The 15,501-nt window shown below is 40.3% G+C and overlaps 1 protein-coding gene across 2 annotated transcripts in view; it reads left to right on the forward strand.

The window, feature by feature from the left end:
* adnpb (activity-dependent neuroprotector homeobox b) overlaps window positions 1–5,919 on the forward strand; it is a 45,345-nt gene extending 39,426 nt beyond the window's left edge. For both annotated transcript variants that reach the window (XM_060836313.1, XM_060836312.1), the window contains exon 4: window positions 1,218–5,919. In XM_060836313.1, the coding sequence (XP_060692296.1) occupies window positions 1,218–4,943 (3,726 nt within the window). In that variant the 3' untranslated portion in view covers window positions 4,944–5,919. The remainder of the gene's footprint in view (window positions 1–1,217) is intronic.
* The last annotated feature ends 9,582 nt before the right edge of the window (window positions 5,920–15,501 follow it).

A 15,501-nucleotide genomic window follows, 5' to 3' on the forward strand; every position in this document is an offset into this window, starting at 1 on the left:
CAATCAGATCACGTACAGACTAGCAGGCAATGGCAGATTTCTTTCCCTAAAAGTCAAATGGGTTTTTATGACCATACTCTTCATTGTCACCATGATTGAGACTGGCTTTTAATTCCAGATCTGTTAAATGCAAATTCCACTGGCTGCCACAATGGCATTTAAATCCATATCTCTGAAGCAGTGGTTGGAGCCTCTGGATTATCACTCCTCTGTCTCCCCATTCATAGTGTTTTGCCAGTCCTCTCTTAACTTTGGTGTAACTGACAAATATTGCAATTTTAACCTGTATTCAAATATCCAAATCACCTTAAATTTAGCAAAAACTAACCCATGTCTTCTCGCTGACATTTCGGGGAGCAGTGCTCCGACCACCACCTAGCTGGCAATACAACCATTTTACTATGACTTGCAACTTTGTCCTGAAGTTGTTTTATCCAGTTACTCATGAACTCCCATTTGTTAGCTACCTTTTATTTTCTTACATCCATATAAATGGTATCTAATGGAGTCCCTTAATTGACCTTCTGTGTTCCTTTTAAAAAAATTTCAGTTAGGTTAGTCAAGTATTGTTTGCCTTTTATAAATCTGTGATGGCTTTTTTTTTGCTACATTTAGCTTGAGCAGGTGTGTTGTTTGAATACAATTTGTTAAAAATTAGTATTTAATTATCATCCTCTTGTATTAAGGTAATTTTTGGATACCTTTTGAAAATGACAGAATATTGTTACCTAATTTACTAGATTAAAATCCTGAAATTCCCTCAATACTAGGTATATACTATATGGACTATAACAGTTCAAGGAAGTTTGTTAGTGCTCGGTGGGTGGGGCATCAAATACTAGCCTTGTCTGCAATGGCTATATCCTATGACCGAATTTAAAAGAGGGCATTTTAATGCTGATGGAGCACCATAAAATACAGGTGAAAATATTTGTCTCTTTTGGGCTTTTACACTACGTGCTGTATAAGGGCAATATGTAAATAAACCTCATCCTATCCCATTGTCGTATCAGATTCTATTGAATGTAAATAGGATGCATGTAATCATTTTTGAGGATTTTTTTCAGAATATATCTCTAAGTTCCAATATCCTGAGCTGCATTTAAGTGAAGGACTGTGTACTGGCAGGCAATCTGCGTATACAGACTAACTTTGTTGTCAAAACAATTTGCTTCTGTATAGATTGAATAATAACTATTGCTGTTTTACATTTGCAGGATTATCGTACAAAACCGTTTTGTTGTAGTGCTTGTCCATTTGCGTCCAAATTTTTTTCTGCCTACAAGAGCCACTTCAGGAATGTTCACAGTGAAGATTTTGAAAACAAAATTCTGATAAATTGCCCATATTGTCCATATAATGCTGACAGGAAGACCCTGGAGACCCACATCAAAATCTTTCATGTTCCCCTGTGGAAAGTACCCAGTGGAGGCAAGAATGCACACAATGAGAAGTCAAAGCAGGATGGCAATCTTAAGCTGAAGCATGCCGATAGTGTGGAGCAAGCAGTCTATTACTGTAAGAAGTGTACCTACCGAGATCCTCTATATGATGTTGTCAGGAAGCATATTTATAGGGAACATTTTCAGCATGTGGCAGCACCTTATGTGGCAAGAACAGGAGACAAGTCGGTGAATGGCACATTTTCTGCCCCCAATGGAAGAGATGATGGCACAGTACATTGCAAACGTTGTCTCTTCATACCCAAGACATATGAGGCCTTGGTGCAACATGTTATTGAAGATCATGAACGAATAGGATATCAGGTAACAGCAATGATAGGGCATACTAATGTGGTTGTACCACGATCAAAGCCCTTGATGCTGATCGCACCAAAGCCACATGATAAATCTTCTCTAGCTGCTGCAAATTATCAGAGTATTAAAACTTCAATGCATCAAGGTATGGGCCGCGTATCCATGTCCAAAAACGCACAAAATTCTGCAGTCAATCTTATGTCAAGTACTGGTCGCCTGCCACCAAAATATGCTATTTCATCAATGGCACATAACTATCCTTTGGGGCAACAACTTAGACTCCCACTGCCAGGTGGCTTACCAGTTTCTCTTCAACAGCGGTCACAAACAGTAAAACAACTAATCTCTGGTGGCAATGGAAGACAGTATGGAGTTAGTGAGCAGAGGCGGCCATCTCAGATGCAGTATAATGTTCAATCAGGAGGCTTGACTGGTAACAGTGCATCTAGTCAAATGTCAATGAAGCAGTCACAGTACAGTATTTCTCAAGCACAAAGGATGCAAGGATTGCCCACCTCAGCAGTAAAATCATTAACGTCCCCTGCAAGCCTGCCTAATTCTGCTCCACAAAGTTCTGCATTAGCTGGTTCTGCTGCTCAGAAATGGAAGATCTGCACAATGTGTAATGAGCTTTTCCCAGAGAGTGTATATAGCATACACTTTGAAAAGGAGCATAAAGCTGAAAAGATCCAGGCTGTGGCTAATTATATTCAGAAGATCAACAGTTTCACAAGCAAGTGTCTTTACTGCAACCGTTATTTGCCCAGTGAAACATTGCTCAACCATATGCTTATACACGGATTGTCATGTCCCTACTGCCGTTCTACTTTCAATGATGTTGAAAAGATGGCTGAACATGTACGAATCCTTCACATTGATGAAGAAGTGGGACCTAAGACAGAATCAACTTTAACTTTTGATTTGTCTACACAGAAGGGTAGTCGCAGTAATATACAACTCCTTGTAACTACTTACAGTGTTTCTGAGAGTGCCTCAATGGAAAACACAAACTATCGACCCCAAAGTCAGAATTTAACGTTCAGAAAGCCGGAAGGACAGTTGCAGCAGCCAAAACCGCCAGTTAAATCTAAAATAAAACCAGATTTGAATTCTATACCTCAAACCCAAATACCCTATAAGAACGATGTTGGGAAAACTCTTTGTCCTCTGTGCTTCTCTATTTTAAAGGGCCCAATATCAGATGCTTTGGCTCACCATTTGAGGGAACGACATCAGGTGATACAAACTATTCATCCCGTTGAGAAAAAACTGACTTATAAATGCATTCACTGTTTGGGCGTCTATACAAGTAACATGACTGCCTCTACTATAACACTGCATCTGGTGCACTGTAGAGGTGTTGGAAAAGCACAAAATGGTCAAGATCGAAGTCTTGCTCATGCCAAGGCAACACACTCGCCGAGTGCAATGCCCATGAAACGTGAATATGAGTATGAATATGGGGACTTTGCTTTAATGAAAAAAAGAAAATTGGATGGTGAGGAAACTGTTCAGAGTTTTACCTTGGGAGAAGATAAACCAGAGGAGCCAGTTGTTTTAGCAATTGATCCCAAGGGCTATGAGGATGAATCCTATGAGGCCAGAAAAATGTTCCTCACAAACTACTTTAACAAGCAGCCCTATCCAAACAGAAGAGAAATTGAAAAATTGGCAGCTGGCTTATGGTTGTGGAAATCTGATATTGCTTCACACTTCAGCAATAAGAGGAAGAAGTGTGTACGAGATTGTGAGAGGTATAGGCCTAAGGTATTACTTGGATTTAACATGATGGAGTTACGAAAGGTAAAGCACAATATGGATTTTGGACCTGCTTGGAACATATTGAATAACAAAGAAATAGATGGCAAAGATTCTGCCAGTTTGAAACCAAACTCGGAAAAAGCTAATCAAAAGCCAGATAAAGAGAGAAGAATTTTGAATCTGGAATCAGAAAAGGTGGAGGAAACTGTTTTGGATTTGAGTTCTCAACTAGAGGAAAGTTCATATTCAAGCTTGGAAAAGATGGAGGGAAGTACTTTGAGCCAGAGACCGCTTAAAATGAAAGGTGGTGCTTTAGATTTGAGCACTCAGATGGAAGAAAGTCCTTCAAATGTGAGTTCAGAGATTGAAGGAACACCACTAGATTTGAGTGCTCAAATGGTGGAGCAAAGTCCTTCAGTCAAGAGTGCTGAGATGGTGGAGGCAAGTCCATCATATTTAAGCTCTGACATGGTGGAGAAAAGTCCTTCCAATATGAGTTCTGACATGGTGGAGGGAAGCGTTTTAGATTTGAGTTCTCAGATGGTAGAGAAAAGCCCTTCAAATGAGAGCTCTGAGATGGTGGATGGGAGCCCTTCAAACATGAGCTCTGAGATGGTGGAAGCAAGTCCTTCAAATATGAGTCCAGATACAGTAGAAGAAAGTGCTTCAAATATGAGCCCAGATAATGTGGAGGGAAATGCATCCGCTACTTGTGCAGATCAAGATTTGCCACCAACTGAAATGGGTGAAATAGGCTTTCAGTCAAGAGAAGAACGTTCCGAAATGGTTACTGAAGAGTTAAATAGTGACTTGCAAAAACCTGTACTTGCAGAAACAGCAACATTGGAATTGAAGGATGATGAATCAAATATGGAAGAAGAGCAATATCCTGAGCCATCCTTAGAATCAAAAGATAAAGAATCAGAAAGTGAGGATTCCGAAATATTCTCAGAATGTAAAGATGGTGCTTCTCCAGTTGAAGATGGACTACCATCTTCACAAGCATCTGATCAGGAAGATGTTTCAGCTGAACTCAAACAAGAATTTTGGATCAAACGACCATGGACAGATGATGCATCTCAAAGTGAAGATGAGCAGGAGCCTACACCGCCTTCCAAAACCAAAGCTGAAGTTGAAACTGATAGACAGAAATGGACAGAAGGGCCAGCTGAATGGAGTGGAGAACCATTTCAAAATGAAGATGAAAAGTGGGCCAAAGAACAGCCTGAATGGAAGAATCATTCACCAGAGAATGAGGAAAGTTTATCAAATCCATTGTTGGAGTGGCAAGGTAACACAGCAGATAGTGAAGGTGAAGAGCTTGATCAACTCCTTGATCAGTCAAATGATGGTCTTTCAGATAATGTGGCAGAATCTGTTTGTGGCTCATCCTCTGGTGTTGGGCTAAGTAGTCAGCCTGCATAGAAGTTTGACCTATTTGAGTCCCTTGCTGTGAAATGTGTGCAGTATCTTAAAATGAAAAGAGCCAGTGTATAAAATTTGAAGGACTATTCAGAGGTACAGAATTACAGACGAGGAGGTTTTAAATGCAGCAGATTTAGTTGCATTTGCCTCTGGGTTGCTTTACAGTTGTACAAAAATGGCATTGTAATTTACTTTCTAAATGTTTTCTCATTTACCCACGGTAGTGAAAAGGCCAACATGTACTTACTGGTTAACAGTGTACTGTACTATAGATTTCAAGACCTTTAAGTTTTGTTTTATTCATTTACTCGGTCTGCGTAGCTGGAATGTATATTTCTACAGTCTTTTAGAGCCATTCTAAGTGAAGCTTATCGTATAGGTCTTGTGTACTTGTTCTAGATTTACTGTATGATTCACCTTTTTTTAGTGATATCCCTGCTGTTAAATAAATGCAGCATTTAGTTCACTTAACTGCTTGAAGGAGGTTGTGCTGTAGTGTCTGTCAACATTATTATAAACTAGTTTTTATTGCACATATCCTTATACAACTTTGGTAGCATTTGGCCAGTAGCTTACTGAACATAAACTGGCCTTACTGTAATATGGCAAATTGCTGTTTAATGTATCCTTTGCTCCAATATTGATGGTTACTGGCATTTCAAACGTTAATGCATTTTTAAAGTCTCCCTTCGACCTAAATTACTTACAGAACTAGAAATGAAATTCATAATATGCTGATTTCACTTACTTGTGTTTGGGATCAGCACTCATGAATTGGGTAAAACACAGCAAATATTTAGAAATGCTGGGTTTTGCCTCTTTCAAGGTTACATGTTAGGGATAAACACCACTGTGGTGTTTGTATACATTGTATCATCTATGTAATAGTGTCTGTGTAGTAAATTTCATTTTTGTGATCTTTATTTTCCTTTGTACTTTTCATTTACACTTCTGGAAAATAAAATGCTTTATCGTACTTAACTGTGTATCATATTTACATGCATTTTACATTGGGACTAGACATAGATGTTCTAAAAATTTAAAAAAAAACAGCTCCCTTTTAAGATGTTTTCTCAAATATTCATTTAACTTCCAAAATAAATGCTGTTTGCTCAGTAAGTGTAAGACACTGATTTTTTTGATACACTTGATAATAAATTTTTCTAAATTATGTTGTAATGCAACAACAAATAGGCAGGAATTCTACTTTCCTTGAATTTTTTTTAACTGTTTCAGTTGCTCTTGAATTCCATCAGTTTTGTATTATGGATTTGTATATATTGAATTGTAATATGTACATTGAGTGATAAACTGTCTTCATTAGATCTGTATAATTGAAATCTCTCTAGAAAATTTATAACTTTTATATAAAGTTGAATCACATGCATTCTGGCATGTATAAATGTTGTCAGTATTATGCATAATTGTTCAAAATTATCAATAATTCAATTGAGAGAATGTTTATTTATAAGTTAAAACTCCTAGAAGATGGCTGTGCTAACCTGCAGCATTAGATTATTTTCAGTTGATCCATTTACTTGTATAGTCTTTTTTTTAACTTCTTTTGAATTGTTGTGTCCATTGTTGAGTATCCTGACCAATGTCATGGTTCAATACTCCATTACTCTTGCATAGAGAAGGGGTTGAAACAACCTTGTTTTGGCATTTTTATAAAAAGGCAAAATCTATTTTTGGTTACATTTGAGATATTTTGTAGATTGGTTCTATTGTAGAAATTCTATTGAAGTTTTAGAATATGTTTAACTATGTGGCAATGTTTTTGATTTTAAGTAGTGTATAATTTATTCTGATTGGACGTTTGACATATTAATCACATGCTTACAATACCTGTCACTTCATATTGCCCACAATATCAAATCTGTAAATTGTCTGAAAACCTTCAACATTCTTGTTGCTTTTGGGTTAAATGGTTTGTATTTTTAAGTATAAAGTACAGCTTGTGATTGTTAACTGCAAAAAGTGAACTTCTCACTCAAGTGCATCTCTGTTCTTTGTTCTGTAATTATCTGCAACCTCTTCTGCACCAGCTTACGTGGTACAGGACTCCATTCAGGGCATTATCTTAGAATGGAATAGGATTTTTAAAAAAATCAAACTGAGACATTTAATCTATGTGAACTAACCTTCAGGTTAAATCAGGTGTGAATGATCACTGTTTTGGAAATTTACTATTGATGTCTACATAATTTAACTTTGATTCTGAACATAAGTGGCTTTAGTTTGTTGCTAAATATACTTGGCCATTATGTATTTATTGCACTGATATCATTATTGATTTTATGACCTATATTTTAATTTTAATAGGTGAAGCTTGGATGTTGACTGCAACTGCCTTTTATAAAAAGATCTATAAACATTTATCATCCTGATTAGCACCTGACCCCAGCTGATATTTTGGTAATGCTTTCCACTCTTGACTCAGAAGTTTCTAGGTGATGGTACAATAAAATTAATAGGGCTGATAGTCAGATTTAAGATGCTGAACAGACTTGAAAATGTAGGCTTCCTTAGCTTTCAAACCAGAATGCCTATAAAAACTAACATACTTAAGCTGTTGAATACCACGGACACTTTTGACTCAAGTTGTAAGATTTAAATTACTGCACTATAATTCTCAGGTCACTGTTCTTTTAGGCATTCGGAAATCTGGCACAACTATACGTCTAGCTCCATTATTACTGGAGAGACCTGTTGGACTGTCACGATGGCTTGTGATCCCAAAAAAACAAAACACCATTTATATAGGAATATTTTATAGCCTGCCTGATTGACAGTGAATAGAATAACAATTTATGCAACAAGGGGTTTGAGTGATCTGGGCTATGGTGAGATCAGTGTGGCCATATCAGATGCGAAGTCTGGCTTGGCTCATCTCTGCATTTGGACCATCTTGTAATCCTTTTTGACACGTTGCCATTTAAGAGAAATGATTGTATGTTGATGGTGTAACTTATCATTTGCCTTTCTAGCTTTGTGTTAAAGTGTAGCACTGGAAATGCACAGCAGGTCAGGCAGCATTTGAAGAGCAGGAGAGTTGACATTCTGGGCATAAGCCCTTCAGGAATGTGGAGGGGAAAGGGGCTGAGAGAGAAACATGGCGGGCGGGGTGGGGGTTTAAGGGAAGGCAGCTGGGAAAGCGGTAGGTGGATGCTCTTCAATCAGACCTGTCCTGTCAACCTTCCTACCTATCCCCACTGACCTATCACTGTTACCCTCTACCTGCATCCATTTGTCCACTTTTCTCCACTCTCCAACCCCTTCCCCTTCCACATCCCTGATAAAGGCTTATTCCTGAAATGTAAATTCTCCTCCTTTAGATGCTGTCTTATGCTTTTCCAGCCTCACACTTTTTGACTCTGACTCTCCAGCATCTGCAGTCCTCTCCGAGTTGCTGTAACCTTTCAAGCTTACCAAACTTCTTGTACAAATTAGGCATCATAATTTGACTTGGAAATCAAAGCAGGTAATTCAGCAGTTCACTTCCATTGGAGGAATTCTCTAGGCATAGTTCATAAAGACTGGCACATATTTGATGCCAATGTTAAAGAACATTTATGTTCTGTTGCCAATCCACTTGCATGCTTCTACTGGACTTCAGTGCTGCACCTCCAGCAACTATCATTCTAATGCTGCAGCAAGTACACTTTGCACTCTGTTCATGGAATGGATGAGGCAGCATCTCTGGGATCTTGGCTGATTGTCATAAACTTCACTTGCTCAACCTACCTGGATATTTAACTAATCCTGTCTTTTGCCTTGACCTTGTGCACTTTGGGACCTCTGGCTGGAAGGGGCAATTTAATTCTAACTTTTCAACACTGGTGCAAACAAAGGAATCGTATCTTTGTCGTGGTCAACAGGCCTCAGTTAAGGCAAGGAATTTAGCCTTCATATGGGGTCCCAGTGCAGGGTAGCTGCTTGGTCCAGGGCAGCCTCTAATTCTGGCAGCCTGAGTCAGGATGCTGTCCACACAATAGATGAGGAGTTGAATGTCTGGCAGCCTACTACCTATGCTGACTTTCACTGTATTGGGATTGCTGTCTCTTGGATGAGGGAGACCAGTATAAAAGGAAATGTAAGTGGGTAGTATGATTGTTATTTTTGGTATGCGTGGGGAGGTGTCCCAAACAAATGGTCAACCAGTGATGAGAAGGTTTAGTGCTGTTGGATTGGAGTGGGTGATGGCAAGTGAGTGATTTGAGCATGAGTCATGGTGGGATGTTGGTACAGTAGCAGAGGTAGAGTGAATACAAAGTATTGGAGAGAAGATGGTGGCATTTGTGCTGACAGTGGAAGTGGTCCTGAGTATTCCTCCAGAAATCTGAAACCACTATAACCTGTGTGTGGCAACCTCTGGCCAGACTAGCCTGCTGATACTGGGAGAAGAGAAAGTTTTGGATGTAGGTTTGCTCTCTGAACTAAAAGGTTCATTTCCTATGTTTTGTTACCTTGCTAGGTAACATCTCCAGTGGACCTCATGCATGGCAATGCTGAAAATTCCTGCTTTCTATTTATATGTTTGGGTTTCTTTGGGTTGGTGATGTCATTTCCTGTGGTGAAGTCACTTTCTGTTCCTTTTTTCTCAGGGGTGGTAGATGGGTCTAACTAAATGTGTTTGTTGATTTGAGGTCAAGTTGGAATGCCATGCTTCCGTGAATTATGGTGCATCTATTTGTTTAGCTTGTCCTAGGATGGATGTATTGTCCCAGTCGAAGTGGTATCCTTCCTCATCCATATGTGAAGATACTAGTCAGAGAGCATCATGTCTTTTTGTGGCTAGTTGGTGTTCGTGTATCCTGGTGGCTAGTTTTCTGCCTGTTTGTCCGATGTAATGTTTGTTACGGTCCTTGCATGGTATTTTGTAAATGGCATTTAGTTTTGCTCATTGTCTGTATAAGATCTTTCAAGGTCATTAGCTGCTATTTTTGTGTGTTGGTGGGTATGTGGGCTACCATGATGCCCAGGAGGTCTGAGTAGTCTGGCAATCATTTCAGAGATGTCTTTGATGTAGGGGAGAGTGGCTAGGGTTTCTGGACGTATTGGGTCTGCTTGTTTGGGTTTGTTGCTGAGAAATTGGCGGACTGTGTTCATTGAGTACCCATTCTTTTTGAATACAATTCAAAATACAATTCGTCAATCTTGGTTAGTTCCTCTCAAAATATTCAGTTAAGTTTGAGATATGATTTCCCTCCCATAAAACCATGCTGGCTATCCCTAATCATTTCATACCTCCCCAAATGCTTGTAAATCCTATCCTTCAGAATCACTCCCAGCAAGTCATTCAAGCCAGACACCAGTTCATAATTTCCAGGTGTCTCCTGACGTTGCTTCTTAAAGGCTCGGCATCAGCAAATAGCCTCAGCCTATTCAGCCTCTCTGTATAACTCAAACCCTCCAACCCTGGCAACATCCATGCAAATCTTTTCTGAACCCTTTCAAGTTTTAGAATATCCTTCCTATAGCAGGGAGAGCTGAACTGAACGTAATATTCCGAAAGTGGCTAACCAATGTCCTGTACAGCTGCAACTCCTATACTCAAAGCACTGACCAGTAAAAGCTAGCATATCAAATGCCTCATTCACTATCCTGCAACATTACTTTCAAGAAACAATGAACCTGCATTCCAAGGCTTCTGTTCAGCAACGTTCCCCACAACCTTATCATACGTGTCTTTCCAAAATGCAGCACCTCGCATTTAACTAAACTCCGCAAGTTGCACTCTTCAACCCATTGGCCCATCTGATCAAGGTTTTCTTGTGCTAGAAAGTAACTTCCTTAGCTATCTATCTCACTGGGGTAAAGTGAGGACTGCGGATGCTGAAGATCAGGGTTGAAGAGTGTGGTGCCGGAAAAGCACAGGCAGGCAGCATCTGAGTAGAATCGCTGCTTGTTGACGTTCCGTCGACTCTCCTGCTCCTCAGATGCTGCCAGATTAGCTGTGCTTTTCCAGCACCACACTCTATTTACTACACCACCAATGCTGGTGTCATCTGGAAACTTATTAACTGTACCTCCCATGTTCACATCCAAATCATATATATAAATGGTTAAAAAGTGGACCTAGCACCCATCCTTGTGGCACACTGCTGGTTACAGTCCTCTAGGCTAAAAAGCAAGAGTACACCATCACACTCTATCTTGAAGATCATGTTCACCACTCTGCCTTCATCAATCCTCTTGGTTACTACTTCAAAAAACATAAAGTTATAAGACACAATTTCCCATGCACAAAGCCATGTTAACTATCCCTAATCAGTCCTTAACTTTTCTAAATATGTAAATACTGCCCTGGGGATCTCCTCCAACAACTTGCCAACCACCGATGTCAGGCTCACCAATCTAAAGTTCCCCTGGCTTTTCTTCACCACCTTTCTTAAGTAGTGCACCATATTAGTCAATCTCCTGTCTTCCACCACCTCACTTGTGGCTATTAATGATCCACCTATCTCAGCAAGGGCCAAGCAATCACTTCCCAAGCTTCCCACAGAGTTCTAGGGTACACCTGATCAGGTCCCAGGAAATTTATCTACCTTTATGCATTTCTATCCATACTTTCACTGGACAGTGTTTCTGAAATATCTTCTCTGGCTACAGCAGTGATGGTTGCTTTAATAAAAAAAATGCCTTTTGCCTTTTTTTCCCTTCCTACAGTATCTGAAACCAGGAACATTGAGCTGCCAGTTTTGTCCCTCCCTGAGCCAAGTTTTGGTAATAGCTATGACTTAATCATGGTGAAATTATCAGCAACAATTAATAGTCCCTTTCTTCTGTCAGTTTACAATGCTTGTATCAGTCATGTTTGCCTTCGTTCAATGAATGTAACTTTCCAGAAACAAACCTTGAATGTGATTTGTATTCAACAAAAAAAATGAACAGAACTATGCTTCACCTTCATCTCAGTGGCCTGTTGGAACATAAGTGGGCTGCAAATCCAGAACTACTTCCTAACAAGATGTCAAACGTCTTTCAAACAACAGCACAGTAGAAGCAAGGTGAATAAGCACTTCTCAGACTTGCAAATGAATGTAAAAAGTAACCAAAATCATTTTTTTTTTCCTCATTCTCCTTAAGAAATTTGCTGTTTCTAGGAATGAAATCAGTAATCAATTGGAGATAACAAAACTAACTTTATAAAGGCATTTATAAATAAGGAAGAGAAAATAGCATGATCAACAACTCTCAATGTCATGTAAATTTTGAATAATATTTCTGGAAATAAAATATCAGAAAGTATGGAAATAATCCAATTCTAGAACAACACTAGAAAATAAATCTTTCAGGTGGCTTTGCCTCTGTTGTTTCATTCTCCATCTGACATTTGTGGCTGGTGCACCAAGGAAGACATAACGTTACAGAAGTCATGCTTTTAGATTTTTTTTTACCTCCTGCAAAAAGTCAACAGTCCATGCCATTAAAATTAGAGGTTTACATTAAGAATGTCACAATCTGATTTGCAGCTAACATGAGACTTAGGAAATATTAACTATTCTGTCCCAATTGATTTTAAGAGTTATGTCCAACAGAAAGAAATCACTCAACAACTTGCGATTACGTTACACACTTCATACAGCAAATTATTCCAAAGTACTTGGCACATGTATGATTTTAAAAAAGTAAAGTAGATTCCAAACCAAAAATAAAAGTTTGTGCTGACTTGGGTTCAACTAAGGTGGTGATAAGAGATATAAAATTGGTCTTTGTGTGCTAGCATATGGGGCTGGAGGGATTGAGAAAGACATGTACACTGGCTGGGATTCCACTCCTGCTCCTCATTTTGCATGGGTTTTCTCCGGGTGCTCCGAATCCTCTCAACAGTCCAAAGATGTGTACATTAGGTGAAATGGCCATGCTAAATTTCCCATTGTGTTCAGGGATGTGTAGGCTAGGTGCATTAGTCAGGATAAATGTAGAGTAATAGAGTTGGGGAATGGGTGTGGTTGGGATACTCTTTGGAGCTGAAAAATGTGTTGCTGGAAAAGCACAGCAGGTCAGGCAGCATCCAAGGAGCAGGCGAATCGACTTTCGGGCATGAGCCCTTCTTCAGGAATGAGGAAAGTGTGCCAAGCAGGCTAACATAAAAGGTAGGGAGGAGGGACTTGGGGGAGGGGTGTTGGAAATGCGATAGGTGGAAGGAGGTTAAGGTGTGGGTGATCGGCCGGAGTGGGGGTGGAGAGGTCAGGAAGACGATTGTAGGTGGTGCTGCGTTCAAGGGTTGGACTGAGACAAGGTGGGGGGAGGGGAAATGAAACTGGAGAAATCTGAGTTCATCCCTTGTGCTTGTAGGGTTCCTAGGCGGAAGATGAGGCGCTCTTCCTCCAGCCATCGTGTTGCTATGGTCTGGCGATGGAGGAGTCCAAGGACCTGCATATCCTTGATGGAGGGGGAGTTGAAGTGTTGAGCCACGGGGTGGTTGGGTTGGTTGGTCCAGGTATCCCAGAGGTGTTCTCTGAAACGTTCCGCAAGTAGGCGGCCTGTCTCCCCAATTTAGAGGAGGCCGCAACGGATGCAGTAAATGATGAGTGTGGAGGTGCAGGCGCATTTGTGGCGGATATGGGTGGATCCCTTGGGGGCCTTGGAGGGAAGTGAGGGGGGAGATGTGGGCGCAAGTTTTGCATTTCTTATGGTTGCATGGCAAGGTGCCGGGAGTGGAGGTTGGGTCGGTGGGGCGTGTGGACCTGACGGAGTCACGGAATGCTGATAGGGGAGGGGGGAAATATATTTCTGATGGTGGGGTCCGTTTGGAGGTGGTGGGATAGATGACAGATGATACAATGTATATGGAGGTTGGTGGGATGGTAGGTGAGGACCAGTGGGGTTCTGTCCTGGTGGTGATTGGAGGAGCGGGAAGTGGAGGAAATGCGGTGGAGAGCTTTGGAGGGTTGGTATGGACCTGTTGGTAAAAACAATGACTGCAGATGCTGGAAACCAGATTCTGGAAACCAGATTCTGGATCAGTGGTGCTGGAAGAGCACAGCAGTTCAGGCAGCATCCAACGAGCAGCGAAATCGACGTTTCTGGCAAAAGTCGTTCATCAGGAATAAAGGCTGCCTTTATTCCTGGTGAAAGGCTTTTGCCCGAAATGTCGATTTCGCTGATCGTGGACCTGTTGGGCCAAATGGTGTGTTTTCATTCTGTGGGGTTTCTATGATTCTATCATCCTTACTAAAGTAACTGGGAATATTGAGTGAAATGTGTTCAGCCTCCATTGATATGTCTCTCACAATCTTGCTTATATTCGTAATCTAGCCTGACCAGGCAGCTGCAATGAAGATGCTAGCATCTTGGTGTAACAACCCTTCATTAAGTCATTGAGGACTCTAATCTAGTTGGACCATATTCCATGTATTGATAAATTCACTTGGTGGGATTGAATAAGAAGTAATCTTCTTGAGAAGAAAATTCTTGAGCTTAACAGTGTAGATACAGCAAGGATGACTCCGTGGGGGAGTGCAGAACTAGGGGACACTGAGAATAAAGGGCCCTTTGGACTGAAATGAGCAGGAGGAATTTCTTCACTTGACACAGTGCAAGTCTTTCAATTCTTTCGAACCAGGCAACTGTGGAGACTCTCAATGAGTTAGTTCAAGACAGAAATGAATTGATTTCTAGTTATTAAACATATCAGATGTGGGATAATGGCATTGAGGTAGACCAGCCTTGTTGTCTGAGGAACAGGTTCAAGGGATCAAATGTTCAATTCCTGTATGTAATGGTTTCCTCATATTGTCAATGCTATATAAATGTCTGACCTAGATATTTTATGATGTGTTGCAATAAATATCTTCTATCGTTGGAGATTTAGTATATTCAATTCTCCTCAATCTAAGTCTTTCATATACATTGAAGGTGTTCATTTGTAATTTCTATTTGAGGAGGGAGATTTGAGGAACTACTTCAAATAGAGAAGTGAGCCTGCAGAATTCTCTGTCACAGAAAGAAGTTGAAGCCAAAACACTGAGCTTTGGTTGAAGGGGATCAGAAGGATGTGGAGAAAGCAGGATCAGGGTACTTGGCTGGATCATCAGCCATGATCCTAGCAAATGGTGAGTAGGCTTGAAGAGCCAAATGACCTATTCTGACTAATTTTTTATGTTACCATTATCCTTATTTGTGAACTGTTCATCATAGAGAGGTGTACGGTACAGAAACAGGTATTTCAGTCCAACTCGTCCATGCCAACCAGATATCCTAAATTAATCTAGTCTCATTTTCCGCAAACTCTTCCTATTTATATACATGTACAGATGTCTTTTAAATGTTGCAATTGTACCAGCCTCCATCATTTCCTGTCAGTTTATTCCACACATGTACCACCCTCTACATGAAATCGTTATCCCTTAGGTTCCTTTTAAATCTTTCCCCTTTGACTTTAAACCCATGCCTTCTGTTACCCTGGAGAAAAGACCTTGGCTATTCACCTTCATGATTTTATAAATTTCTCTAAGATCACCCCTCAGCCTACAACATTCCAGGGAAAGTAGTTCCAGCCTATTCGGCTCAAACCCTCCAACATCCTCGTAAATCTTTTCTGAACCCT

This window comes from Hemiscyllium ocellatum, chromosome 15, assembly GCF_020745735.1.
Source record: "Hemiscyllium ocellatum isolate sHemOce1 chromosome 15, sHemOce1.pat.X.cur, whole genome shotgun sequence".
In the NCBI taxonomy this organism is placed as follows: Eukaryota; Metazoa; Chordata; class Chondrichthyes; order Orectolobiformes; family Hemiscylliidae; genus Hemiscyllium; species Hemiscyllium ocellatum.